General features: G+C 60.7%; 1 protein-coding gene across 1 annotated transcript; it reads left to right on the top strand.

Annotated features, from left to right (window-relative positions):
* The first annotated feature begins 6,559 nt into the window (after positions 1–6,559).
* On the top strand, positions 6,560–25,331 carry SMTNL2 (smoothelin like 2). The gene is given in 9 exon segments (XM_031957297.1): positions 6,560–7,006; positions 7,009–7,034; positions 18,192–18,279; positions 18,728–18,931; positions 19,782–19,857; positions 20,454–20,704; positions 20,962–21,059; positions 23,934–24,106; positions 24,779–25,331. Coding segments are annotated over 9 exon segments (1,428 nt in total). The 5' UTR covers positions 6,560–6,642; the 3' UTR covers positions 24,927–25,331.
* Positions 25,332–27,336: the final 2,005 nt, after the last annotated feature.

The raw sequence follows: 27,336 nt of genomic DNA, 5'->3' as shown, positions 1-27,336 counted from the left end.
CATTGCGATTGTGAACCCCCCTTCACCTCCGACCCCCCTTCACCTCCAATTCTTCTTCACCTCTACTGAGAATAAAGACTGAAGATTTTCCCTTAACCCGAATTCCTGACTCTGGCCGATTTTAAAATCCGCGATCGTCACAGGTCCGGGCCAGGCAGACCGACTTGAGAACGTGACCCAGGGTAGGAGAGCGGCAAGGACCTGGAAGAGGGGACACCCCTGGAGAAGAAATGGTCTTGGCAGACGGGGAGGGCTTCGACTCCCAGCCTTCCATCCTAGGGGTGGGGAGAAGCTCACCTGGTTTGCTTGGGCCACAGGAGGAGTGAAAAAAGTACCGATTAAGCACTTGCTGTATACCAAGCACCCTGCTACATGTAGGATGTACAAGGAGAAAGCAGGGCAGGCCCTAGCCTTGAAGAGTCCCTGGGCTAGGGGACAGCAGCTGGAAGGGCCTGGCTTCCTCTGACTCTCTGCGGGGCAGACAGGAACACATCTTCTCCGGAGAACCGTCACTTTCGTGAATGAACCCAGACCCATTTTCCATGTCGCACCACTGGACAAGGACAAGGGCTTCGGGGTCCTCGGTATCTGGGGCTGCTGAGGACGCGGCAATGCCAGGCCAGGTCCCTCCAGGGTGTTGCTGTGGAGGCTAATCTAGAAGCCAGGCCTACAGCCTGGGGGTTGGGGCTGCTGGCTGCAGGGTCCGAGGGAAGGCGGTGGGACTGCCCAGCCTCACAGCTGCTGCCTGTCTGACCGCAATCCTTGCTCCTGGTGAGCTTTCGCGGTTTTGCCATGATTTTACTCAGTTAATTAACTGTGTTTGCTTGATTTGCAGCGGCTGCTTTGTGAACATCAGAGGAACCTAGAGATTTTCCAGAGGGACGAGAGTCCAAGTGGAGGAGAGCTTCCAAGCCAATGCTGGCACCCGCATTTCCCAGGGCCGGGCCGGGAGCGGCCCTCTGAAATTCCCACAAATTGGGTAGAACCTTTGGAGAGAAATAAAGCCCTGCGCCCCCAAACTTCAGGGTCCTCTATTCCTGCCTATGCTTGGGGGGCAGGGCTGATGGAAGGAGGCAGGGCTTGCCAGGGGCAGGCTCCTCTAGGCTGGGGCCCTGCTTGGGCTGAACCTGAAAAGACTTCTGGGAAAGAAGTCATGGTGGGTGTTAAAGAGCCCATAGAATCACTCCCATGTCATCACCCCCCCACATGCACACACAACGCATGTGTTCCAGGGCCCTTGCGGTCACTTCCCTGGATCCCTTGGTCCCTCAAGCCACCGGGCCATTCTAGCCAAGCCAATGAGTATTCGTCAAGCGCTGGTAGCTGTCAGGTACTGCGTGAAGCTCCCCAAAGCAGGGTGTGATGGCGGGGAAGGTGGTGGGGGAGCCTTGAGTCAGGAGCCAAGGGGGAGGCACAAAGTGGGGAGGGCACAGGTACTGCCTCCCGTGGGCCATCTCCACACTGGGTCTGTGTGCTCGGACCTGGGCCAGCTTCTGCTTGGTGGAGACAAGACTTGGGGCTCTTGGGCCCCAAGGACGTTGTAATCCTCTCAGGGAATCAAGAAGAGAGACTGATGAGAGAATATGCCGAGTTCAGCACAAAATGGCGGGCAGTACTGTGCCCCAAAACACCCTCTTCCCTCTCTCCTTTCCTCCTCTCCCTCCCTTCCCCTCTCTCCTTCCCTCTCTCCCTCTGTGTCTGGGTCTCTCTGTGACCTCTTGGGGTCACTTGGGGTTCTCTTGGACAAGATGCTGGAGTATTTGCCACTTCCTTCTCCAGCTCATTTTACAGATAAGGAAACGGAGGCAAACAGAGTGAAGCGGCGTGCCCCGAGTCCCAGAGCTGGGCAGTGGCTGAGGCCAGATTTGAACTCCGAAGAGGAGCCTTCCTGAGCCCGGCCTCTGCTCGAGCACCACAGTGCCCCTGGCTGCCTTGATGCGCCACCCTCGGGGCTTTTCAAAGCTGCCCCCCGGCTCTCCTGCCTGGCCACCACTGCCCAATACCCTTTGCTGGGGCTCTCTCTAGGGCCTGCCCTTTATAGACCGACGGCTCAGGTTCTGTTCCGGGCCTCTTCCTTCTCCCTGCTGTTTCATTCGCTCTGCTTATCCACGCAGCCACTTCACACTCAGCTGGCCTTTCCAGCCCCAGCCTCCCTCCTGCTCTCTAGTCCCCCATCTTCCTACCCACTGGCAGTGGGAAGTGGCTGCTCAGGGGGCCCCTGAGCTCTTTATTTCCCTGCCAAGCCTTCATGTCTCCTGCCACTTCTGTGACATGGAACAGTCTGTTCCATGTCCTCCCAGGGCCAGACCCATAGCCCGGGAGTCCTCCTTGACTCCTCCCACACTCTCACCCCCAAATCCACTCTGGGGCTGAGCTCTGCTGCTTCTCCCTCTGGGATGCCCCTTCTCTCCCCACTCTGGGACGCCCCTTCTCTCCTCCGACACTACGGTAGTTTTGGTGCGGGCCCTCATCTCCTCACACCGGGCCTGCCAGAGGGAAGTAGGAGCTTTCCACAGGCCACGGCCCTTCCCTCGCCTGGGCGGCTCACCTTCTGCAAGCTGTCAAGGTTGGGGTTGACATCGTCACCCCTTCCCCACTCAGTAAACTCTGGAGACCGCCCCTCCCTCCCAGCATCAAGTCGAAATAGCTCTGGGTCCCTTCTAGAGCTCTTCATGCCTCAGCCGCTGCCCAGCACCCCTGTCTTTGTGTAACTTGCTTTCTTCCACATACTCTGTCAGGGACCGGCCTCCCGGCAGGTCCATATCCCTCTTTGGCAGTTTCTGCCAACTGTCCCCTGCCATGTTGTCTCTCCTTGCCTCTACCCGCTCCCCGCTTCCTTCAACAAAACAACCCCCTGCCTTCTGCAGGAAGCCGTTCCCAATCTCCCTTAATGGGCGTCCCTCTGCTGATTGTCTCCAATTTACTTCCTATAGAGTTATCATGTTGGCATGCTGTCCCCCTGGTTGGTCTGAGAGCGAGGGCTGTCTTTTGACTTTCTTAGTGCCCCCAGGCCCCCTGGCACACAGGAGGCACTTAGTGCTGATTGGCTGACTGCCCTCCCCCCACCCCCCGTGCCCTGTGGGGCACATGGGATAGTGGTGACACTAGGCCCCTCTGCTTCCTCAGTTTGTCCTTGCTCCCCAGCAGGGATATCATCAGCTTGTCAAATTGCTGGGCAGCCCAACCCCCAGGAACATTCAGTGGAGTCAATAAATAGCTGGCAAGTGTGGAGGAGCACCAGCTGGTCAGAAGAGTCAGGAGGATTTTATTCCTGGCTTTGCCACTCACTACCTCCCTCTAAGGCCTCTGGGACAGCGGAGCTGGGAGGCCCCTCTGAATGCTACAGGTCTCTGCCTCTCATGAGTCCAATGTCAGACCCATTCTCCCTTCAGGGGTGGCACAGTTAAGTACGGAATAGGGGCACTGGAAGGGCCTGGACCCAACCTCAGCCCCAGGCAGGAGCCCCCTGCCTAGAATATTCTCCCTAAACTTCTTGAGCAAGCCTCCCAGATCCCTTCCAGGTCTCTGTCCACTCCTGGTCTTAGTCTGGCTTTTGCTTCTGTTCCAGGACCTACTTTCCTGCTCTGCTTTACTCATCTGCTTGCTACATGGCGGGAGGATTCTAGCCACTGGTTGGGCAGGAGCTCCCTGGGGTCCTGGGTCCCTAAGCCAGGCCGGTTTCCACTAGGCTATGAAACCCCCCAGTCACAGGCTCAAGAGGGAAGATGTCCACGAGGGCGTAGAAGGAGGTGGCCTCCCCCAAATCTAATTGGACGTGGGTTTTCTTAACTGAAATACGTGATCCAGGAGCAGAGACATCTGTCCAATCTGCCCTGGGTGGGCTTTATCTGAGTGCTACATTTTGGAAGGGACCCTGAAAAGTAGGGCACGTCCCAGACAAAAAAGGGGTGCTGAACCGGGCTGAAGCCTCCTTGGAGGGAACGTTCTGAGGCCAGAGAAAACGGGAGGGGGCAGTAGGGAGGGCGATCCGGGGCTTCGGGTGGCCCCCAGGCTGTCACATGGAAGAGGTGAGAGACATCAGGAGCCTTGCTCAGCTTGGCCTTGGAAGGCAGAACTGGCAGCAATGGAACAAAGCTGGAGGGAAGCAGATTCCAGTTGCACCTCAGGACAAACTTTCCATCAGTCAAGAGCTGTTCAGAAACCTCAGCTGCCTTGGAAGCTAAGTGAGTTCCCTCAGGCCCTTCCCTGCTAGTCTCCTCAGAATAAATTCAGCCTTGTCCTCCAAGGCAATGGCTGCCTCTGACTGGCAGTGGCCGGGACTGAGCCTCACACTGAGCCGCGGACCTCTGAGCCTTTGTTTCCCCTTTAGAATTTGTGCCGCTCTGTCCTGAACTCCCGGTCTTTATTCCTTGAAGTCACAGGACCGGACTTCAGATTGTTTGCATTTCCTAAGAGACTGGGGATAAGTGTGGGGATGAGGTGTAACAGTAACAGAAGAGGAACTGGGTGATCGTGTAACCTGAAGGAGAAAAGCCAGGGTAATGTGGTACCTTACTGAGGGGAAGGGAGCTGGTGATACAGTGTAGCAGAAATAGGTGTTATGATGTAACTCAGGGGAGGGAGAAAAGGGCACCCGGTGACAGGCGGGCTAAGAAGTGTAGCCAGGGAAAGGTGCTGGGTGATACAATGTAACCTAGAACAAGAAGAAAGGCTGTGGAGCAGAGACAAGTGAAACAGTGTAACCCAATAGGATCCCAGTCATACAACCTAACAGAGCTGGGTAGCCTGGTGTAGCCTGGGAGCCAGCTGAGAAGATACATCAGGAGTGGGCCAAGGCAGTGGAACAAGGTCAAGAGCTGGGGTGGCCGGAGCACCTGGCCTCCAGAAAGGGCAGCCCTGATCTCAAATCCAGCCTCTGACACTGGCTGGCTGTAGGACCCTGGGAAACGACAGTCTCTATTTGCTGTAGTTTCTTCATCTGCAAAGTGAGGATAATGACAGCACTCCCTCCCAAGCTTGGGTGAGGCTCAAACGAGATCGTATTTGCAGGCGGCTATATAAAAGCTATTATTAACACGGGGGGGAAAACCGAAGGACAGCGGAACACAAGGTGATACAAAGTAATGGATGTAACCAGGAGCCTGGCCCAGAGAGAGCCCTTAGTAAATGCTGGGTGGCTCTGGCAGCCTGTGCCGCCCTTCCCTTCTGCACCAGCTCCTTCCCTCTCCTAGCAGCGCAGGAGCAGCTCTAGGAGCTCTCACCAGATCCCACTTGCCCTCCAAGCCTCTCTCCGATTTCTCTTCCCCCCTTTCTTGATAATGGGTCTTTTTTTGGCCTCTACTTTGTTTTCTCTCATTCACTGAACTCTTCCGTGTCGCTTCTGACTCAGTGGAACCCTCCTCTGTCTCTGGGGTTGCAAGTGATCTCTGAATTGCCAAACGCCCCCACATTTTCTCAATCTTTATCCCTTCTTGTCGCCTCCATGGCACTGACGGTGCTGACAAGCCCTCCTCGGGAGCTCGTTTTCATCCCGAGCTTTACAAGACCCCGGTCTCTCCTGGCTCAGGTCTCTCCCTCGGTCTTCATCCTCTGGGCTTCACCCCCCACCTCTGGGTGTCTGAGCCCCTGAGGCTCTGTCTGGTCCTCCTTCTCTCCTCCTTCTCTCCCTATTCTCATTTGGTGATCTTCTCAATGTCCACAGGTTTACCCCCCTCCCCCCATGCCTTCCAGGTCCGGGCTCTGGCCCCCATGGAGAGAAGGGCAGAGGGCGGTTCTGAGATCCGGAGATGCTACTTCCCAAACCCTGCGGACTTGGATTTCCAGGGGCACTCCAAGCGTGAATGTGCGTGTGCTTGTAAGATGAGGGTCTGCAGTGCGTGGTGTGCACTTGCGTGTGCAGGTCTGTGTGTACGGGTGTGTACGAGTGTGTACATTTTGCGCATAAAATGTCTCCGAGGTACAAAGTCACGGCAGAGTTGGGTGACGGGGAGCCGGGCGCTGCTTCTGCGGGGGATCAGATTCCAGACCCCGCCCACCATGGTTCTCAGTCCCTCCTCCCCGCCCCGCCCCCTGCACCTGCCCACCTCGGTGGCCCGGGTGGGGGTGGGGGGGCCTGAACTGGGGGACCTGAGCTGGGATGGAAAGGGGGCCTGGACCTTCCTCTCACTTCCTTCCCAGGAGGTCGCTCTAAGGAGAGGAATTATGTTTTATTCCCCCCGCCTCCCTCCCGCAGCGGGTGAGGGTGGACTAGCCGACCGGGACCGGGAAAGACCCTTCCCCCTCTTCTCCAGTCCCTCCCCTAGCCGGCCCGCTCTCTCCCTCCCTCCCTCCTTCCCTTGTGGGGAGCGATAAGGTCTGTTGACTTTGGCTGCGCCGGCCCCAGTGGGTTGGGTAAGAGAGCCCACTGGTTCTCCGCACCCTGCTCTCTTCTCCCCGCTTTCCTGCCCAACCCGAGGGGGCCCCCGGCGAGTTTCCCAGCGCCCGCCCCAGGCTGGTCTGGTCCCCACCCCCTGGCCCGGTCAGCTCCCCCCTCCCCCTCGTTTTTCCCCCTCCCTCTTCCCCCCGGGCGGCTCCACCCCTCCTCCGCCCCCCTCCCTCCGCGGCCCCCTCCAGAAATTAAGGCAGCACAGCCGGGGCGCCAGACTGCGCCTTACGTGACGCCCAGTGCGGAGCGGCCAGGCCATGGAGAGCGCATCGGGAGAGAAAGCCGGGGCGAGAGCCGCCGAGGCCGAGCTCGGGTTCGAGTGCGAGGGGGCGCCGGCGGGCCTCCGCGAGGAGGTGCGCGCCCTGCGCGCGGACGTGGCCCGCTTCCAGCGCGGCGTGGAGCGGAAAGTGTCCGAGGCGCTGGGGCTGGCGGGGCCCCTGGCGCGCACTGTGGCCGAGCTGCAGAGCGAGCACGAGCGTTTGCGGGCCCACCTGGGGCAGCTGGCGCGCCACGTGGAGGCGCTGGCGAACGCCACCGGCCTGCCCCTGGATGGCGGACCCGAACCCCGGGCCGGACCGGCGTCCCCCGGGGCCCGAGGGCCCCCGCGCTTCGCCAGCCACGCGGGTTCTCGCTGTCAGGCCGTGGCCAGGTGAGTGAGCGCCTCCTGTACCGGACCGGCCGGGTCGGGGAGGGCAGGGACAGAGCTGATGAGGGCTCGGACCCAGCGGGACGCAGCCGGCCCGAACCGTTGGGGGGCCTTCAAGGTTGAATCCCCCCTCCTCTGGGGCCTGCTCGAAAGGGTTTGAGAGCTTCTTTCTGACTTCCAGCCTCAACTTACCCTTCTATAACCTCCCCACCTGTTGTTCCTGCTTCTGCTAAAAAGCGGCCTCTGCTTTTCCCAGTCTGCCCTGCCTCAGTTTCCCCAGTCTGGGTCCCCGGCTCCCGCCGGCATCACCCGGCCTAGCTACTTGCTTGCTGAGGGTTAAATGACAAAGGCGGGACAGCTGTTGGAGGCCTCGGTCACACGTGCCTGGGGACTAACCCCTGGGCTTGAGAACAAAGGTACAAGAACTGCCCTCGGCCGTAAAAGCGGCCTGGCCTGCCCAGGAGGGTCCCTGGGTGTGGCCGGGGTGAGCCCAGCAGCAGGGGAGGACGCTTAGAAGAGGTGTGGAATGGGGAAATCAGGGAGCAGGGGGGAGGGGGCTTGGAGGAAGAAAGGGGGGACGAATGGGGGAGGGGCTTGGAGGAGAAGGGTGGGGGGAATCAGCAGTGGGGGAGGGGCTTGGAGGGGAAGAGTGGGGGAGATCAGAGCAGTGGGGGCTTGGAGAAGTGGGTGTGTCAAAGCTGTGGGGGAGAAGGTTTGGGGGACGAAGAGTACAAGGGGGGGCTGAGAAAGGGGGTGAGGGCTTTGGGGACAGGCCAGTTCAGGCCTGGCTAGCTCTGGGTCCACCTGTTTCTCAGCTTCAAGGGATTGAATGTGTTGGGGAGGCTCCTCCCCAGCCTCCTCTTTTTGAGGGGGAGGGGAAAGGGCCTTTGGGAACCTTCCCGGTGATAGTATCAGTGGCCGCCGCTTGGAGGGGGTGGGCTTGGAGAAGGTCCACAGCTCTGTTTAAAGAGCGCTCACTCCCTGAGGCTTGAGGGGAGAAGGGGCCAGCCCTCCCCGATTAAACCAGAGACCCCGAAGTTGGAGGCAGAGCCCGGGGAGGGACCCGAGCGCCGGAGCCGGAGCCGGGTCCAGGAGTGATCAGGGCCCGAGAAAGCGGCCAGCCCAGTCTCCGACTCTCTGGGTGGCTCAGTGGTGGGAGATGCCAATTTTCTGGGGGGGGGGGGGCCCAGGCCTGGGGAGCCCAAGTCCTTTGGAAGCCGGGGGCTGCCTGCTCGGGGGGTCCTGGGGAGAAAGCAGAACTGGACCGAGGTGGGCTTTCTCAGTCTCCCTCCTCCTCCTCCGCAAGGCTGTGGAAGCTTCGGCCCCCCTCCCGGAGGCTTGGCCTGGAACCACTTGCCTCCTTTCCTCCGATACCGCCCACTTTCTTTTCTTGTTCTCCCTCAAACTCTGACTTCGCTCCCAGGCAGCCTGACCCGTCTCCCTCCCTCCGCCCCCTTTCTCCCCCCTCCCCTCTTGTTTAACCCTTCCCCCTCCCCATGGTTTTAAAATGGGAGGGAGAAGCTGGGGAGCCCTTGAGGAGAGGGCTTGGGTCACTCCCCCTTCAGGCTTGCCTCTTGGCCCCAGGTGCCGGGAATTCTGCCTGAACCTCTGGGGGTCGGGGAGGTTTGGGTTTCACACCATCCTGGGCACCACAGCATTGGAAGAGCAGGAGCTGGTGGGGGGGGGGAGGCATTGGAAGAGCAGGAACTCAGCGGGGGGGGGAGGGGGGCATTGGAAGAGCAGGAGGGCCTTTGGGTTGACTTTACCAGCCCTAAGGCTACTAGTGGGAGGGGGTGGGAGGGGCTCGAAGCAGGCAGGCCCTTCAGGTTGGGTTCGGATGGGGGTCCGGTTCTTCCCTCGCTTAATTGTTCGTTCCTCCCACCACCCCCAAAGATTCCCTGAACAAACCGGGTTGAGCAGGCCTGCCTCCTGGGCTGGCCCCGTGCAGAGTAAAGGCTGTGCCCAGGAGGGAGAGCCAGGCGAATGAGGGTGGGACCTCGTCCGCTTCTTGGAGCACCTGAGTGGGCTTGGGAAGAATGGAGCCAGGCCATCCTCTGGAGCCAGGCCGTCTTCTGGGGCTGGACCATCCTTTGGAGCCAGACCATCCTCTGAGGCCAGGCCATCCTCTGGGGCCAGACCTTCCTCTGGAGCCAGACCATCCTCTGAGGCCGGACCTTCCTCTGGGACTAGGGGTGGCGGGGGTAAGGCCCGAGCCAGCCAAAGCTAGGGTCCACCCTGGTGTGGAGGGGCCTCCTGGCACTGCCCTTTCCACCCCTTCCTCCACCTGGAGAATAGTTAGAGAGTGTTTAAGTGTCTCTTTCCCCTCCTGAGTCCGGCACTCCCAGGGTAAAGTCTGGAAGCTCTGCCCGCTGAAGTTGTTAGCTTTGCCCTGGGGAGTGAGGGAAGCAAAAAGGAATCCTCAGTAGTTATTTTATTTTTCTAAATACACATAAAGACAGTTCCCAGCATTCCATTTGGTGAGACTTCATATTCCACCAGGTTCTCCCCTTCCCTCCCTTGCCTTTCCCACAATCTGATGGAGATTAAGTGTGTGTAGTCTTTTAACACGTGTCCATCTCTGTCATGCCGTGCAAGGAAAGTTGGATCAGAAGGGAAAAGGGCTCGTGAGAAAGCAAAGGCAAACAAGGTGCGGCTCCTCCTCTCTGATCCACACTTGGTCTCCGAGGCGCTCTGAGCGCGGATCCTCCGTCACGGTCATGGAACCGGCTCGCGCCGTGCTGAGAAGAGCCCTGTCCGTCCCAGCCAATAATCACGCTCGTGCTGGAGCCAGCTCGGGGTCTCCTGGCCCCGTTCACGTCCCTCAGCATCCGCTTGGGGATTTCAGATTCGACCTTTCTTTTTTTTGAAGGGTGCGTCTTTAGTCCATGCCTGCCGACTGTTTAGTGGCTCTCTGAAGGTCGTGGGACAAAGGATGTAGAAGCAGCCACGCCCCAGGGGACCTTTGGGGGGCCATCCCTAGGAAATTCGTACCTGTAACTGCAGGAGGGCTGTCTGACTGTGGGGGGGGAGCCCCCTGGGGAGGTCCAGACCCCCGGAGATGTGTGGTGAGGAGGGGGCATCTTCTGGGTGCTCCAGATGGAACAGAAGCCCAGTCCAGGCCCTCCTCCAGAGGGAGAGCTGGCCATGGGGGCTTTCTTGCATGCCAGTGGAGAGGGTTAGGTGGGGGCTCGGGAACCTGGAAACTGCGCCATCTTGGCCTCCACAGGCCCCATGTGCCGAGCATCAGGCTCACTCCTTACCCCTCAGAACCCGCACCGTCCTTGACCTGCTCCTCCTCCTGTTCCGTCTCTGTCTCCCTTCTTTACCATCATTCTCTTCCTGGCCTCTCAAGGCTCACTCTTGAGGTCCCTTTTCCTTGACTTCAGTTCCTCTGCCCCTCTCCCGCCCTAGGCCCACTCCACCAGGGGCCGTGATGACTCCCTGCTCCCCGGGGACTCCCTTGTCTTTCCCGCAGCCGCTCACAAATGGACCCTGAGAAAGTCTTTGCCCATTGATTCCCCCCAGCGGCAGCGGGGGCTTTTTCCTCTCAGCCCTGCCCCATGAGGGCTGTTCCTAGGTGTGGATTCTTCTCCCTGGGCTCCTTGAGCCCCGGCAGGCAGGGGTCCGTCTCACCAGAAGTCGGGGAGGCTGCCGTGCCGAGGGTGGGAGCTAAGGAGTCGGCAAGAGACCGGGGCGGGGGTGGCAGCGGGGGTGCAGGGGAGCCGAGGACACCCCCAGAGGAGGGGGTGGTAGGGCCGGTCAGCTGCCTGAGCTGAGATCTGGGGCTAAACCTGGGCCGTGAATACAGACGGGGCCGAAGAAGGGGGGGGCTAGAATCTGGGTGAGGGAAATGCTCCTGATGGGAAGCTGGGAAGAGGGCTGAGAGCAGAGGGAAAGGGCCCACTGTAAGAAAGGCTCTGACACGGTCAGGCCCTGGAGAATTGGCCCAGGGGCTCGTGGGCTTAGCTTCTTTGTGGCCCATGGGATTCTTCCCCCAGGCCCCGCCATTGTCGGACTCCACGTGGAGAGAGCCCTGGCTCTCAAGCAGAACCTGAGATCAAATTCCACTTCTGTCACTTACTGCAGGCCTGTCACTTTTCCCAAGCCTCGGTTTACTCATCTGTAAAACAAGGAGCTTAGCCTTGCCGGTCATTTGGCCCCCACCAACGCCGGCTCCTCTGTGCTGTTAGAACTTCAGAAAGAGATTGGCAAAAGGCCAGGGGAGGCCTGAGAAAAGCCCAGGCATTTCTGTCCATCCAAGGCTGGCGGGGATGGGGGAGGGACTCCGCAGGGGCTTCCCCTGGTCCTGGATGGGCCGGAGGCTGGGCTGGACTCCAGAACAGTTACCTGAGCCCACCCACGAGCCCCATTAGCTGAGAGGGGAGCAGAGTGGGGGCCTCTGGGCCCACGGAATGCTGGGGAGCTCAGCGGCCTTTGTGTGAGGCAAGCCAGACCCGGCCTTATCTCTCCTTCCCCGCCGCCGCCGCGTTATTTTTATAACAAAGTGAGCCACTTTGGGAGAGGTTTAAATCAAGTTCTTTAAAGCCTCGGCCTGAGGAGAGGGGGCCCATGCTGAGGCGTTAATTGTCTTCTGTGTCCTGGGGAAGGCTACAGGGCCTGGGAGCACATGGGGTCACTGCAGTGAGAGAGTGTGTGTGAGTATATGTGAGCGTGTGAATGTGTGAGTGTGAGTGTATGTGTGGGGTGTGTGTGTGCATGTATGTGTGTGAGTGTGTGAGAGAGAGTGAGTGTGTGTGCATGTGCAAGTGTGAGTGTGCATGTGTGAGTGTGTGTGTGTGTGTGTGTGTGTGTGCTTTGGGGAAATGGGGAAATGAACATTTGGGGTTGGAAAACCCAAGACACCGAGAGGGGGGAAGCCGCGGTTTGTGCACCCGACAGCACTGCTGCTCCAGCCTCCCTGGCCTCGAAGCAGTGTCTTTCCCACCTAATTCTCATGCCAACAAATGCCAGCCAGAGGGGGACGCCTTCTGTGTGGGAGGCAGGAAAGGGGCCACTTTGAAGACTGGTTTTCCTTTGGGAGACCGGACTAAAGCCAGTGGGCCGTGCTCCAAGCTGGTTCGGGAGTCAGTGTTTTGGGCTTGAGCCCACCATTGAGGCTGGGCTGCCTGCTGCAGAAGGCCTTTGGGCCTCTGGAATCGGGGCCGGTCATCTGTGGGGTTCTCTTTGTCTCGGTGATGTATCGGCCCCTCACTCTGGGGCAGCCTACCGGGGTCTCCCCGACTCCCTCTGGAGCTGTCCCCTTGGCCACCACTCACAGTCTGTTCCATCACATGCATCTGCCAGCACTTGTTCCACTGTTCCCCAATAATTGGCTCAGGGGAGTCTCAGAAGGCCCCCTACTCCCTTCCTTACCCCCACTCCCTTCCTTACCCCCCATTCCCTTCCTTACCCTTGCTCTCCAGCAGGCCTCTCCTCCCTAGGAGGGAGTCGCATGGGACGACCCAGCCCTCCAAGGAAGTGGGTCTCTTGGCAGCCATTCGGTCTCTGGTTTTCTGTAACCCCAAGGATAACTATGGCTGAGTCGGGGGGCGGAGCCCCACTCAAGGCAGCCTCAGCTTCCGCAGGTGCCCAAGGACGGCCCGGGCACTCAGGGCCTCATTGCCAACCACACGTGCTCCGTGTGCAGGGACATGACAAAGGGCTTCTCCTGCCCCTAAGGGAGAGGCTGTTGTAAGGCTTAGGAGAAAGTCTGTCCCGGCTTTTAAAGGAAACAGTTATGGGAATTTTAGGCGCCCCCTGGGCCTCGGGCCTCCTTGCCCCCCCCCTTCTCTGGTCCCCTGGGGCCAGAGGGGCTGGGGGTCCTGGAGGCCAAATTCAGAGTCCCTGGAGCATCTGGGATGGCTTCCCTTTTCCCAAGTCGGTACCACGGCCTGAGAGGGGAGAGGGGCCAGGGGAGGTCGGCCTCCAAAGGCCAGACATCATCTCCAAGCCAGCCCTTATAATGAGGACCCCTTTCCATAGGGGAAGGGGGGAGGAGGAGAGAGATCTGTGAGCTCAGGGGAGGAGGGATCTTTTCCTTCCTTTGACAGGTATCCCCAAGTGCCTCCCGGAGCTGTCGCCCCCCCTCCCTTCCTTCCCCCCCACCCAGGACAAGAGTGAGCAAGGTTTGCCTGATCACTTAAGTGGTGAGTGAATCAGGCGGCCTTTAATTCCAGCAGCAGCGGGCACCCTCCACATAAATCCCTGCCCTTCTGCCTTTCCTTCCAATGGTTTTCCTGGAAGTTCCTCAAAGTCAGCTCCTGGGTCTGAAAACGCAGCCCCATTCTGCCAGGGATGGACCCCGAAGAGCTATGGGGGCGGCACTGGTCTGCGCCCCCCTCGCCCCTCCCACTTCTGGTCCAGGCAACACCCCTAGGTGGGTCCCGGACAGGGCTGTACCCACACCTTCCTGGTTTGGGGCTCCGCCTCTGCCTCTCCACACCCCAGATCAAGCACATGAGGTGAATGGCAGTCACAGAAAGGCGAGGGGGGCAGGAGGATGGGCAAGAGGAGGCCCAAGGGAGGGAGGTGAAGGGGAGAGAGGGAGGTGAAGGGGAGAGCGGAAGGAAGGGGAATTCCCCAACAAAACCATTGATCCGACTGAATCAGACTCGGCCTCCACCTTGCCTAGGGCTGTCCCAGTGCCGCCCCATCAGCCCCAGAAAAAGCTTCCCTCCAGCTTGGGCCTGGTGGCCCTTCCTTCCTCTCCTACTCCTCAGCCTTGCTGCCTCCTTTCACCACCAAGGACCCCTTTCTGTCCCCAGTTTGTCTTGCCTTTGAAGGCAAGTTTTTCTTTCCTTTTTCTTTCTTTTAATTCTAAGCATTAATTTTCTCCTCCTCATCATCCCCGCCACTCAGAGTGAACAGCCCTTGGAATGGCCCAAACCAAGCAAGCGCATTCCCATGTGGGCCCACGTGGGGGAGGAGCAGGATGAGCCCTGTACCAGGTCCAGCCTCTCTAGTTAGGAAACATTTCCCTTTTAAGCCCGACATCCATTAATCCCCTCTGGGGAGGCCCCTCTGAGGCCTCCGGCCATGTATTCCTCCATCCCTCCCTCCATCCCTCTATCCATCCTTCCCTCCCTCCATCTCTCCCTCCCTCCCTCCTTCCTTCCCTCCCTCCCTCCTTCCTTCCCTCCCTCCCTTCTTCCTTCCCTCCTTCCTTCCCTCCCTCCCTCCTTCCTTCCCTCCCTCCCTCCCTCCCTCCTTCCTTCCCTCCCTCCCTTCTTCCTTCCTCCCCCTCCTTCCTTCCCTCCCTCCTTCTTCCTTCCCTCCTTCCTTCCTTCCCTCCCTCCCTCCTTCCTTCCCTCCCTCCCTTCTTCCTTCCCTCCTTCCGTCCAAGCCATCTTTTCTGGGCCTCCTGAAGAAATCTGGCTCTGTAAGACTCTCCTCGTGGTTTCTCTTGCTCCTTCAGTGACATTCACACTTGGGTTGTAGCTCTGGCTGTGCTTGGGGTCACCCTGTGACACCCCCCCCCGACCCTGCCCAGCCCTTCAGCCTTTGTAATGCGGGACCCCTAGAACTCAGGGCCTGGCCCAAAGTGAAGCTGGCCTGGGGTGTCCAAGAGGAGAACCTCTGACTCACAAGAGTCCCTGGCGCTTGGGGGCTTCCTTCTGCCTCCTGAGGAGCAAATAAAAACCCTTCCCTGGGGGGGGGGGAGCTCTTTACCTCTTGGCCCCTCCCGCCCTGACTCCTTGCGCTCCCCCCGCTGCCCTTGGGCTTCAGCTCAGGGGCTGACCCGCTGTGCCCGTAGCTGCCCCATCTCCCATCTCCCCCTTTTGCTCCGGCTGCCCTCCTTCCTGAACTGCTTCTCCCCACCCCCACCTCCCAGAGTCCCTGGTTTCCTGAAAGGCAGCTCCCCGAATCAGCTTCTCCTGAAGCTTTTCCTGCTCTCCCCAGAGCTGGGCTTGGACTCAGAAAGGATGCTCGTACTGGGAAGTCACAGCCACCGGCAGCCGGGTTTTATCCACATAAGGGGGGGGGGGCCCCCCCCCGGGGGGGGGGGGGGGGGGAGGGTTTATAAACGATTCAATTCTCCCTCTCTCTCTGTCTCTGTCTCTCTCTGCCTCCCTTTCTCTCTCTCCCTGTCTCTGTCTCTCCCCCTTTCTGTCTCTCTTTGTGTCTCTGTCTCTTTCTCTCCCCCCTCCCTCTCTCTCCACCCCCCACCAGGTGAATGTTCTTTCTTCCCATAGAGAATGAGGCGGCCTCCGAGAGTCTCGCCTAAGCCCCCCAGCCCGCACTGTGGCTGACCAGAAATACCAGTCCCATAGCGTGACAGAGAGCGCCCCGGGGCCCCAGGTTCCACAGCAGGGGCCGCACTCCCCTCCCCCACCGCGCCTCCCCGGCCCCAACTTCTCTCCAAATGAAGGGCGTGGGGGAGGGGCTCTCCCCCTCCAGCATGGGCTAAGGGAGAAAGGGGGGCAGGATGAGTAACTCCCACGGATTGCTCATTAGCATTTAAATTCACCCATTGGCCCTCCCCCCTCAGGTTGGTGTGCAGGGCACATGGGCCCAGCCAAAGCCCGATGAAAGTGCCTGTTTCCCACAACCAGGCTAGGGGAGGAGGAAGGAGGAGGAAGAGGAGGAGGAGGAGGAGGAGGGGGGGAAGAAGAGGAGGAAGAGGAAGAAAAGGAGGAGGAGGAGGAGGAGGAGGAGGAGGAGGAGGAGGAGGAGGAGGGCCAGCATCTGCCTAGGTCCCTGGGGCCACTGGAAAAATGCATTTAAAACCTGACAGGCTTCGAATGGAAATTTAAGCATCAGCACAACAGCCCTTCTTTAAACCTGCGAGCTCTGGGCCCCAGAACTCGGGCTTGGAACTTGTTCCCCAGCAGCTTCTCCCCGCTCCCTTACTCTCCCACGGGAATGTTCTTGTCTCTCCACAGGTTTTGGAGGGTCAGCTCTGCCCTCTCGCCCCCGCCCGGGGCGTGGCCACTGTCCAAGGGCTTCCGGGGTTCTGTCCCCTCCCCCTTTTTCTTCCATGCCCCCCAGGTCTTAGTTGCCTTTTCTGTAGGAATCGCTCCGGCCCCCAACATCCTTAGCCGCGACCCCCCCCTCCCCAGGGATGCTCACATCAGGGGCAGGAGGGTTTGTGGAAGAGAACCCCTTCCCCCTCCCCTCCCCCCGCAGAGAGAGACCCTCTGTCACGGGGCCAGCCCGTTTGCTCTAGGTCCTTTCTGAGGGTGGCCCCTCCTTGGGGAGCTTGTTCGGGGGATCTTTGCCCACAAGCCTGGTTCCGGCGGCCACAGAGGTCCCTTCCGGCCCAGAGACTTGCGGGGCTGGTTCCAGGCTGTGTTCCTTGGGAATGGGAGGGGTTACTGGTTGTTGATTGTGAGCAGTGGAGTAAATATTCTTTCCTCTAAAGAAAATCTTCGTTTTTATAGACTCAAATCCCTCTTCCAATAATTCCTCGTGTTTTTGCTGACCCGACTGGGGTTATGTGACTTGCCCAGGGCCCCACAGCTGGGAAGCGTCACCTAGCGGCCCCAGCAGCTCCTCTCTCTGCCCCGCTGGAGGTCAGCTTCTGCTCCTGCTTTTTCAGGTTCTGGCTGGAACTGCCAGGATCCCTGTGGGGTGCGGGGGCTTGTTCTGGGGAAGCCCTGCTGCCCTGCCCAGTCCCGCTCGCCTCACCCAGCGCTCCCCACTGGTTTTAGCTGCACTTGTGCCAGCTGCACCTTCCAGGGGACCCCGGGTCACAGGGATCAGCTGCTCCTGCGCGGAAGAGCCGAGAAGCAGTGTCCGGCAGAGCGGGCCTCCCGGGCAGAGCAGGCTCCTCCCGGCAGAACGATCTTCCCTGGCAGAGTGGTGCTCCTCTCTGCCGGCCAGAGCCTTTAGGCCCCATGTGGGCACCTGCGCTTGCTTTTATCCCTTGGAGTGCCCCGACACCAGGAGAAGTCCCTTGTAGCCGCCTGACCCAGGGCGCAGCTCTGAGAAGTCGTGGCGGCCTTTTCTGGGACTATGGGGGCCTGAGGCCCTGTTGGGGGAGTGCGGGGGGACGGCCCAGGCCACGTTACCCTCCCCTCCTCCCCCACTGTCAGAAGTGAGGGGCACAGGGGCTCCCCAGCTTTGGGCTGAGCTAGTGGGATTTTGACGGGGTTGGCAGAGGAGGGAGGCCCAGAGGGAGCACGACCCTAAAAAGGCGTGCCAGCCTCTGGGCCCTGAGGAAGGTGTGGGCTCCCAGTTGTAGGGATCCCGGCGGGGCCCATGGCTGGCGGGCCCTGCCAAGCTTGCGCCCTGACGGAGCCGCGGACGAGGGGAGGCTGGGCGCTGGAGGCGATGGCCTGGTTCTCCAGAACACGTTCTGGTCGGGTCCAGGAGGCTTACTGAGCCCCCGCTGGTCCGAAGAAGCTGGAGTCCAAGGGTCCTCTCTGTTGGGAGGTGATGCGACTAGGAAGCACTGCAAGCGGCTTCCCGGCCAGGCCTCCTGACTGCACGGGTGGCGCATTTCTGGGCTGCCCTCTCCTTCAACAAGCATGTCTTTATTTTTGGATTTTATTGTTGCTCCCTTCCCCTTCCCCTTCCCCTTCCCCTTTCCCTTCCCTTCTTTGCTTAAGAATTCCTCCTCCTCCTCCTCCTTATCCTGGGTCCTAACTCCTCCTCTCCTTCTTCCTTCTCCTTTCCTTCCCCTTCCTCCTCTTTTGTCCTTTGTCTTCTCCTCCCTCCCCCTTCCCTCTCTTTCTTCTTTCCCTTTCCTTTCTCCTGCCTCTTCCTCCTCCTTCCCCTCTCCCTCCCCGTCTCTCTCCTTCTTCCTCCCCTTCCCCTTCTCTCTCCCTTCCCCAGTGGATGGAGGACACAGCCTTTCCTTTTCTTTCGGCTGCAGCCTCTGGGGTGAGATGCCGACATAAGCCGTTTGCCACCAGTCTCTCTCCCCTGTGACCCTCTTCTGGGAGATTTCTTTGCCATAAGCCCACACTGGCTTGGGGAGCTCGGTTGAGTGTGTCCATGTGCAGCCCCCACAGCCCCAGGTGGAACAGGGGACAGCTGTGCGCCAGCTGTGGCCCCGCCTTGGCCTTTGGCTCCCCACAAAGCTTAAGTCCCTTTCCTCCCCTGCCCCTTTTGCCATCCCTAAAGGGCCCGAAGGGCTATTGGAGGCTCTGGTGGGAGAGCGGGGATCTGGGAGGGCCCCTGTGAGACCCACAGACACGTGGCTTTGTGTCCTTGCAGAGCGGGGAGCAGGAGGAATGGGCCGATTCCGAGGCAAAGAGAGGCTCAAATGCCTCAGTTATGGAGAACGGGCACCAGGTGACGGCAGGTGAGTGAGCCGGGTTAGGGAGGAGTACCCTTGGGCTTGGGAGGAGTACCTCTGGGTTAGGGAGGAGTATCTCTGGGCTTGGCCCTGACTGCTGCCCAGGCTCCTCAGGCTTTCTGCAGCTAATCTCCAAGGAATAGCGCGGTCTGGAAACTAGGCCCTGGAGGATCAAGCCAAGAGGGACACAGGGAGCCCCTGGAGGTTTTTGAGCCCAGAAAGGAGGCTATAAACTGTCCTTTGGGGGAGCGGGCACGGGGCTGCGGACGGCCGAGAGGGAAGCTGGTCCTGCTCCTCTGTGGCCACTGGAGGCCTCGCTCGGCACTGGCGGAGGAGGGAGGGCCGGCGGGCCACCCAGCCTGGCAGCTCCTAGGCTTTGGGGCATCGTGGATGAGGGCGTGGCCCCCGCAGGGTGAGGCCGCTGTCCCACCCCGCGCTGCTCTGCTCTCTCTAGGTCCGGGGCACCTGTCCCCAGAGGCCCCCGAGCCCTTCGAGTCTCACCCCCCCAGCGTGGCTCTTTGCATGCCCCACCAGCCCGTCACAGCCATCACCCGGGGCTCCGAGAAGGCTTCGGGGGAGATCGTGTCCCCAGCCCTGGCAGGCGCCTCCGTGGCCAGCCAGGGCTCCGGTGAAACGGGGAAGACGGCCGGCCATGCAGGTAGGGTGGGCAGGAGGGCGGCTCCGGCCCGGGCACATGGCTCCGGGTATGAAGGACCTCCTCCTCTGCCCCCCAGTCATTCTAGCAATCCCCCCCCTCCCTCGGGCTCACCCACTTTCCCCCTGGGAGCAGCGGCCGAAAGCGTCACGGGGACTCTGGCCCGGCGGCGGGAGGGGCCGCATTTAAACTCCGCCACAGATGGTCACTGGCCTCCTGCCTCAGTTTCCTCCTTTGTAAAAGGGGGATCAGGATCTGCCTCTGGGCTGTGGCAAGGACCAAGGGAGAGACCTTTAAGTGTCTTGAGGAAGCAATCGTTCACCTCATGGCCCAGGGGCCTTAGGCCAGATCCATCTTCATTTTGCAGATGGAGATACCGAGGCTGGGCAGAAAGGGCAGGTGACCCAGGGCTGCTCGCCAGCCTGAGCCTCAGTTTTCCCTTCTGTTCAGTTGGGGAGAATCGTGTCATGGCTCTCTCCCTGCTAGGCCACAAGCCTCCGAGGGGTGGGTCCGCGCCTTCCCTGAGCCTGGGCTCCCCCACGGCCGAGCCCACAGATTTTTCTGGCCCTGCCCAGGGTTACGCAGCGGCAGGGGTGGAAGGCCTCCAAGGTGGGGCTGGCCCTACCTCAGACCCCTGGGTGGGCTCGGAGCGCTAGCCTGGCCCCCTTGGCCGAGTCCTCCCTTAGCCTGGCCCTGGGCTCCTCGCTGCCTTCCCTGGCTGAAGCAGGGGGGAGGGAGCAGGTCCCAGGAGGGGTGAGCTTGGGATGGGGAGGGCGGTGGGAGGGGCCCGGGGGCAGCCGCTCCCACTCAACTGAGTGGTCACTGTTTTGGTGTCTCGTCTCCCACCATTCAGAGAAGAGCTTCAGGGTCACCAGGTCCTCCTCGGTCACCAGCTTCGGGATGAGCAATGTCTTTGTCAACAATGAGAGGTAAGCCAGATGCCATAGGCACCCGCAGCCCCCTATGGCCACTCTTGGCCGCCCGGGCCCCCAGGACCGTTATTACCCGGAGCTCTTGTGGCCTTGGACTTTGCGGCACAGCCCGAGGCCCAGCGTCTCTCCCACTTGGGACCGTGGCCTTAGCCCCAGGCCTCAAAGCCTCCCACGATCCTGGGGGGTCGTGCTCCTGGGGCTGCTCCCAAGAGTCTATTCCTGCCAGTCAGGGAGCACTGAGATCTGCATTAAAGGGGGCTTAGTGGGGACTGAGTGAAAGCGGTGATCCCCGGAATAGGGAGGAGGGCTCGTTGGAGAACTAGTAGAATCCTGATTCTCTTCCTTCCGCATTGCCTCTTGGAGCTTGGGCCCATCCTGGGGTCTCTGGCCGGGGGGCCTCACTGGGCACTGGGCCTGGGGGCAAAACTGGTCAAGCTGGTCCCCGGCTCGAGCCCAGGGCCCTTCCTTGCCTGGCCCGCCCCAGAGCGCACAGGAGGAGGAAGAGCTCTCCAGCCCCCTGGGTCCCACTGTGGGGTGGGGGCCATCCCGGGTGGGGGCTTCCCTTCCCCTGTATCAGGGCACCCTCTCTCCAGTCTCCAGCAGGCGACCACTCCCAAATCCCCATCCCCACCTCCACCGGCAGTCGGCCATCGGCAGGGGGAGCGCCGCCGAGAGCTGGTGAGATCCCAGACGTTGCCGCGGACCTCGGGGGCTCAGGCCCGCAAAGCTCTCTTTGAGAAGTGGGAACAAGACGCCGGCAAGTACGGGACCCCCCGGGGCTGCCGAGCCCCACCTCCTGGTGCCCTCGTGTGGCCCCCATCCCCATTGGGACTGACCGACAAGGGCAGAGGGCAGAGGGGGCGCACTGACCCCGCTTCCGCACCCACTGCAGCAAAGCCCCCGACTGAACCCTGAGGTAGCCCTTCCCCTTGGCAGGCGGTGGGCCTCCGGGCCTCCCCAGCTCCCCTGGTAACAACCCCCAGGGCCCCGCAATTTTTGGGAGCCCTGGCGGGCGGGGCCGGGGCCATAACTAGGTCCTGCCCTGTTTGGGAAAGAGAGCCCTTGGGTGGGCAGCCCCACAGCCTGTGCTCTGCCTTCCAGGGGCCGGGGGTCCGGCCAGCCGCCCCAGAGCTTCAAGGGCCAGCGCCAGAAATGCAGGTCCCATTGAATTGGTGCGCTCCAAGACCCTCGGGTACCAGGTGGGGCCCGGGGCCGGGGGGGGGCCCTTCCCGCCCAGAGTGGCGGAATAAAATATGTAAATGTGTGTGGAAAATCCAGGTAATTGTTATGGCATGTAAATGGAAGTGGTTAAAGTGTTAGTTGGGAAGCAAGGTGAAAGGCCACATGAGTGTGGGTTAAAGGTGTGTAAATGCGGTAAAATTGGGGTTAGGGGAGGAGTGTAAAGGGGTGTGTGGGGCACAGGAGTGTTGGAGGAGGAAATGTTGGGTGTGTAAATTTCAGGAAAGTTTGGGGAAGGAGGTTAAGAGAGAGAAATTAAATGTTTGGGGGTGTGAACAGTGAGGTGTAATGAAGAGAAATTAAATGTGTTGTGGTGGAAGGTAAATGTGCCCGTGGTTGGTAAAAATTATTTATTGCCAGTAGGTTGTGTTAAAATGAGGAGGAAAAGGCCCAGGGTGTTTGGGGGAGAAGAAAGGGAAATGTTAGTTTAATTGGGGTAAATGGCCCCTTCTTTCCCCAGTGTGGTTTAAATTAAGGGGGATGGCATAGGCCTTCCTTATCCTTTCCCGAGGCCTTGATCAAAACCGGCCCCAGCCAGGGAAAATTTCTGGCCTTTACTAGGCCGAGGGAGGGTGCCCGGGGACCCCTTCCTGGGACTCCCGGGATTTCCCCAAGGGGCCCCCCCCTTCTTTTCCCAAACGGGAAGAAACCCTCCAGCTGGGCCTGGCAATTTGGCCCAATTATCCTTTTAGGGCCCTTTATCAATTTTGGCCCCAACCGCCGGAGAAAACCTGAGAACCCTTTCCAGGGCTTTGGTGGGAAGGGGACCCGGGGGTTGGGGGGAGGGCCGGGGGAGGGAGCAGGCCCGGGGATGGGGGCCAGAGGCCAGAAGGCCCAAAACAGGAGAAACCCAGGGGCGGGAGAAAAGGGTGGGGGAGGCCGGGCCAAGAGGGATAGATTAAGGGAGGGGAGAGAGGAAGCCCAAGCCAGGGCGGGAGCCAACCCAGAGGAGGGGTAGGAGGAGACAGAGGAAGGAGAAGAGACAGGAGAGAGAGGACAGACAAGAGGACAGGGAAGAGAGGAAACAAAGAGAAAGACAGAAAGGAAAGACAGAGAGAAGGAAGAGAGAGAGGGGAAAAGGAGAGAGAAAGACAGAAGGGGAAAGGAGACAGAGACAAAAGAGAGAAGGAGAAGAGACAGAGGAGAGAAGACAAACAAAGAGAAAGAAAGAGAAGAGAGACGGAGACAGAAGGGAAAGAAGGAGGAAAACAAGAAAGACAGAAGGAAAGAAGAGAGAGACAAGAGGAAAGGGACAAAGAGGGAGGGAGATAAAGAGACAAAGAGAAGAGACAAGACAAAAGAGAAAACAAGAAACAAAAGAAGAGAAGAGAAATTGGGGGGGGGGGAAAGGAAAAGGAAAAGGGCCGGGAAAACCAAACTTTTTGGGAAGGGGCTGCCTTGAGGCCCAGGCAGGGGTCCCCCTTTGGACTCACACCTTGGGGAGACATTTTGGGGTACAACTATAGCGCTGTGGGTTTGCTGGACCCCAGAATGCAGGAACATCCCGTGGGGGCCTGGTGCCTCCTCTCAGGGAGCTGAGCTGTGCTTCCCACTCCCCAAACCGATGGGGGCAGAGGAGCTGGAAGCTGGTTCTGCCGTGGGGGGTCATGGCTCCACCAGCAAATGGGATTGGATGAGGGCCCCGAGTTGGTGGTGGGCGCTACCCCCAACCCCACGGGGAGAGGTCAGAAGCCAGACTTGGAGGAGTGGGGGGCAGCCTGCTCGTGCCTTGTCCCGATGGGGGCGGTGGTCGGGAAGGGCCCAAAAGTTTGGGGTCCCAGACTGGCCTCGAAGTTTGCAGGCTTGAACCCATTTCCTGGTCAAGGGGCAAAGTTTGCTGCGGTTGTGACGCCGGCGCCCCGTTCCCACAGATTGGCCAAGTCCCGAGAGCCCCGATCCCCGGACCGGCCCAGGTGGGGGTCTCCTCAGTCGGCCTGCGCGGTGCCCCCCTCCCCCCACCAGGACCGGTCACTTCTGAGTCACACAGGCTGGGCCAGGCAAAGCCAGGCTTAGGAGCACCCACTTAAGCCCCCCTAAAGTCAGGGCTGCAAACAGCAGGGGAGGGAGCGGCAGTGGCACTGGGGGCACTGCGGGGGTGGGGGTGGGGGGGACGCTGCCGGGGCCGTGGCACTTTGGGGGCTGGGGAAGCTGGACGGTCCAGAAGCGGCAGCGGGTGGGGAGTGAAAATCACCTCGTGAGAGGGAGGGGCCATAGGGACAATCTGTGGCCCTCGTGGGCAGAGGAGCTGGCCGAGGGCTGAGAGTGACTGAAGGCGTCTGGGGAATGGGGGGGATGGGCAGCCGGGCGCTTTCTTCTACCCTTGGGAAATAATTGGCTTTTTCAGCTCTTGCTGGAAACGTGTGTGACCCAAACCTGCAGTTTGGGGGAGGGGCTGGGGCCCCCAGGGAGACTGCTCCTCTGCAGTGGGTGGCAGCCCCCACCAGGGACAGGGCAGAGCCCGGCCCCCTCCCCCAGGGTCCAGTGCCGAAAGCCAGCGGAGGCAGCCTCCCTTTGGCCCCGGCGGGAATGTGCCGGGTCTCCGGTTACAGCTGGAACGAGTGGGGGGCGGCAGCTGCCCGGGGGCTATTTGCGGCGGCCATGTGTCTCTGCTGAAAACTGAACTGAGCTCGTCGAATTTCCTGACACGCTCGGAAAATTCCTCCTAAGGAAAACTGCCAGCGCTGCCTTACTGCTGGACTGGGCCCTGCCTGCCCCCCATGGGGTCCTCCCCCCACCCATGGGGTCCTCCCCACCCCCTCGGGGCCCTTCCCCCTATCCTGTCGGGGCTCTCCCCCCAGCCCTTACCCTATCGAGGCTCTCCTCCATCCTCTCAGGGTCCTTCTCCCCCCACCCCTTTGGGACCCCTCTCCCGGGAGGCCCTGGGTGCCCGCTACTCTACCTACTGTGTGCTAGGTGAGGGGGATACCACAGAGGCCAAAGGTGCCGGGTGCCCCCGGAAGCTCCCAGTCTGGGGGGAGACAAAGGGTGGCTTGTGCCCACATGCCAGGTACCGGTACTGGGGAGAGGAGGGCCCTTGGAGGAGAAGGGGCTGGAAGGAAGCCACTGGCCCTCATCCAGCCACTTCCTGGCAATCACTGGTGGCCCTTCCCCTGGGGTGCGTGTGTCCGGGGGGGAGCCTTAAATAGGAGCTGTGAGGACAGCCTGTGACAGATGGCTCAATTTCGCCTTGACCTTTGGGTTTTGGAGGGTGCCCGGGCCGGCCGGGGCCTGCACAGCGTGTCACTGGGCAGCAGTCGCAGGGCACATTGGGTGGGGGGGCTGGGGGGGAAGGGACTGATGCCGGGCCCCCTCACTGAGGGCGGACTGTCTCATGATGGGGGCGGGGCACCCCGGAGCCCTCTTGGCCCCCTCGCACCTCCTCTCGAGCAGCCCCCTGCCCCCTAGGTGGGCTCTAGGGCCCCGGCTCTCGGCCTTCCCTGGGCGCCCCTGATGCAGGGCTGTAACATTTATAATTATCACGCGTATCTTCGTTATTGAGTCAGTGAAGGGAAGGCTTTGGAAGGGACCCCCAATCTTGGAGAATGTGGATCTGAATCAGAGGGGTTGCGGCTCCCTCACTAACCACCCACTGTGTGTCCATCCCTGTACCCTGGGGCTTAGCTCAGGGCCAGCACACAGTGGGCCCACAGGGAAGGCTGACCGGGGCGCCCCCTCACTGACCGCCCGCTGTGTGTTCTAGGAACCTGGCCCAGTGCGAGCGGCTCATCGAGGTGGACGACATGATGGTGATGGGCCGCAAGCCGGACCCCATGTGTGTCTTCACGTACGTGCAGTCCCTGTACAACCACCTGCGGCGCTTTGAGTGACGTCCCTGGGCCTGCGCTCCCGGGGCTGCCCCAGAAGAGGCTGGAGAGCCTGGGGGTTAGCCCCTCTGCACGGGGAGGTCGAAGGCAGCACTGGAGCAGGTGGAGAAAGGAGGGGACGTTGGTGCTACGAGAGCCCCCTTCCCCGAGTCCAGAATGTGAAAGGCCGAGGCTCCCTCTGGCCGTTACTGAATCCTGAGGCGCCTCCCCATGGCCGGGAAGCCGCCCAGCCCCCACAGGCTCGGCCCCAAGGCCAGGCCACCCCCCAGGCCAGGCCGCCCCTCTGGGGGCCGCAGGCCCACCCGGGGCAGCTGGTCTCTTTATAGAGGGCTGCCTGCAGCTATTTATGAGGCCACGTGACCCCCCCTGTGTCAGAGCTCGTTTGTACATAAAAGATGCCAGCTCGGGCTCCCTCTGGACTTGGCTTTGTGTCTGGGAGGGGAGGTGTGACCCGCCCACCGGGCAGTCCGGCCCTCTGCCCACCCTGCCCTCTGCCCGCCCCAGTCCTCTGCCTGCCTGCCCGGCGTCCCCAGACCTTTTGTAGAGAGAGAAGTCATGATTTTGGGAAGCTCAGAACCCGGGCCGGGCCTTTCTGGGTCTCAGCCACCTTCTTCCTCCCTGAACAAAATCCTCCCCACCTCGCAACGCTCCCCTCCCCACCCCTTACCCCCCAGGCCTTCTTCCCTTTCCCTGCCACCCGGTGCTGTAGTTTTATGAGGCACATGCTAAGAAGCCATCATCCTGTGACCCCGGGGTGAGGAGGCACAGTTTCTGCGCCCGGAACTCCTGCCCCTCGGCCCCCTTCGCCCCCACTCACTCGGCCGGGTCCCTGTCTCCTCAGGGAGTGAGCCTGACTGGTTTGGGGCTGAGCAGCAGAGCTTGTGGGCTGGGGGTGCCAGGTCCCAGCGGCCGCCCCAGAGCTGCCATCTAGCCCCGGCCAATAATGAAAATGCTCGGCATTTATGTAGCACCCACTGGGTGCCAGTCGCTGCGAGGCACTTTAGAGACATTTCACTGAACCTCACAACAGTCCTGGGAGGGAAGTGCTCTTAGCATCCCCGTTTTACAGGTAGGGAAACCGAGGCAGAGGTGAAGGGCCTTGTTCAGGGTCACACAGCTAGTGTCCGAGGCAAGCTTTGAACTCGGCTCCTTCTGATGCTAGTTCTGCCGTCCGGTCCAGTGTATCATGGAGCCGCCCGTTGCCTCGGCCCAACAGAACAAAACCCAAGGGAACAAGCCCCAAGGAGGTCACTGAGACCACCTCCTTGTGTCAAAAGAGCATGCTGGCCCCAGTCAGTCATCGAGTCCCTCGCCATAACCACAAAATGTCCCAATGGACAGCACCTGTGGGGGCGGGGCAGGGTCCGCGAGGGGGGAGGGGGCTCCTGCCACATGGGGGAGCCGTGGGCTCTGGGGTGTCGCTGATGACATCACTGGCCACAGGATGTAGGGAGAAGCCCCAAGGGGTCACTAAGGGGGTTTGGGGGCAGCTCCACCTTCTGTAGACATCACTGGTCCTTTGGCCATTAGCTCTCAGTGACCTTAGGGAGCTTGTTTCAAGCTGGGGTTCTTCAATGGGGTCTACAACCTATAACTAGGGGTTGCCCCCTAACCCCATCGATCTTACTTCCTGCACCTGAAAACCGTTCCGGGGCGGTCCATAGCTCCTGGCCGAGTGCCCGGGTGGGCCGGGGCCCCAAGAGGTGGAGGGCTCTGTTTCCATCATGGTTGTTCTGAGCCCCCACTTGGGTCTGACACGGAGGCCGATTGGGGATGGGGGGCGGAGTTAGAGCATCTGTGGTCAGGCCCCAAGTGGCCAGGCCCCTTATCGGGGCAGGGGCTGGGGGTGTCAGCTGGCTCCGGATCTAGGTTGGGCCCAGATCTGCTCTGACGGCCCTTTGCCTTGCAGTTTCTTGGCCGGCAGCCCAGACTCCTCCAAGAAGCCCTTGGGGTCAATGTCTGGGCGGGCTGGGCCCCAGCTTGTGCTGAGACATTTCTGCTGTGGTTTAGGGGAGCCCTCCTTCTGGGTCCCTGGGGAAGGAAAGGCCCAGGTGGGTCAGGAAGGCGAGGGCAAGGCCCGGCCCATCTGGAACGTGACCATGCAGTGGCAGGCAGCTCTGGGGCACTGGCATGGGGCCTGCCGGGACCTGGCGGGGGCTTGGAATCTCATGGGAGGCCTTGTTCCATGCCATCGCCCTGGGATCCATGGCACAGGGACTAAGGGGAAGGGTCCTAAAGAGACTGGGGGGGACAAGGAGGAGGGGGCCTAAAGAGACTGGGGGGGACAAGGGGAAGGGTCCTAAAGAAACTGGGGGGGACAAGGAGGAGGGGGCCTAAAGAGACTGGGGGGGACAAGGAGGAGGGGGCCTAAAGAGACTGGGGGGGGAGGGAGGAGGGAGAGGGGGTTTTAAAA

This window comes from Sarcophilus harrisii, chromosome 3 (genome assembly GCF_902635505.1).
Source record: "Sarcophilus harrisii chromosome 3, mSarHar1.11, whole genome shotgun sequence".
NCBI lineage: Eukaryota > Metazoa > Chordata > Mammalia > Dasyuromorphia > Dasyuridae > Sarcophilus > Sarcophilus harrisii.
Note: the sequence above shows the minus strand (reverse complement) of the source record. Positions and strands in the feature narration are given on the sequence as shown.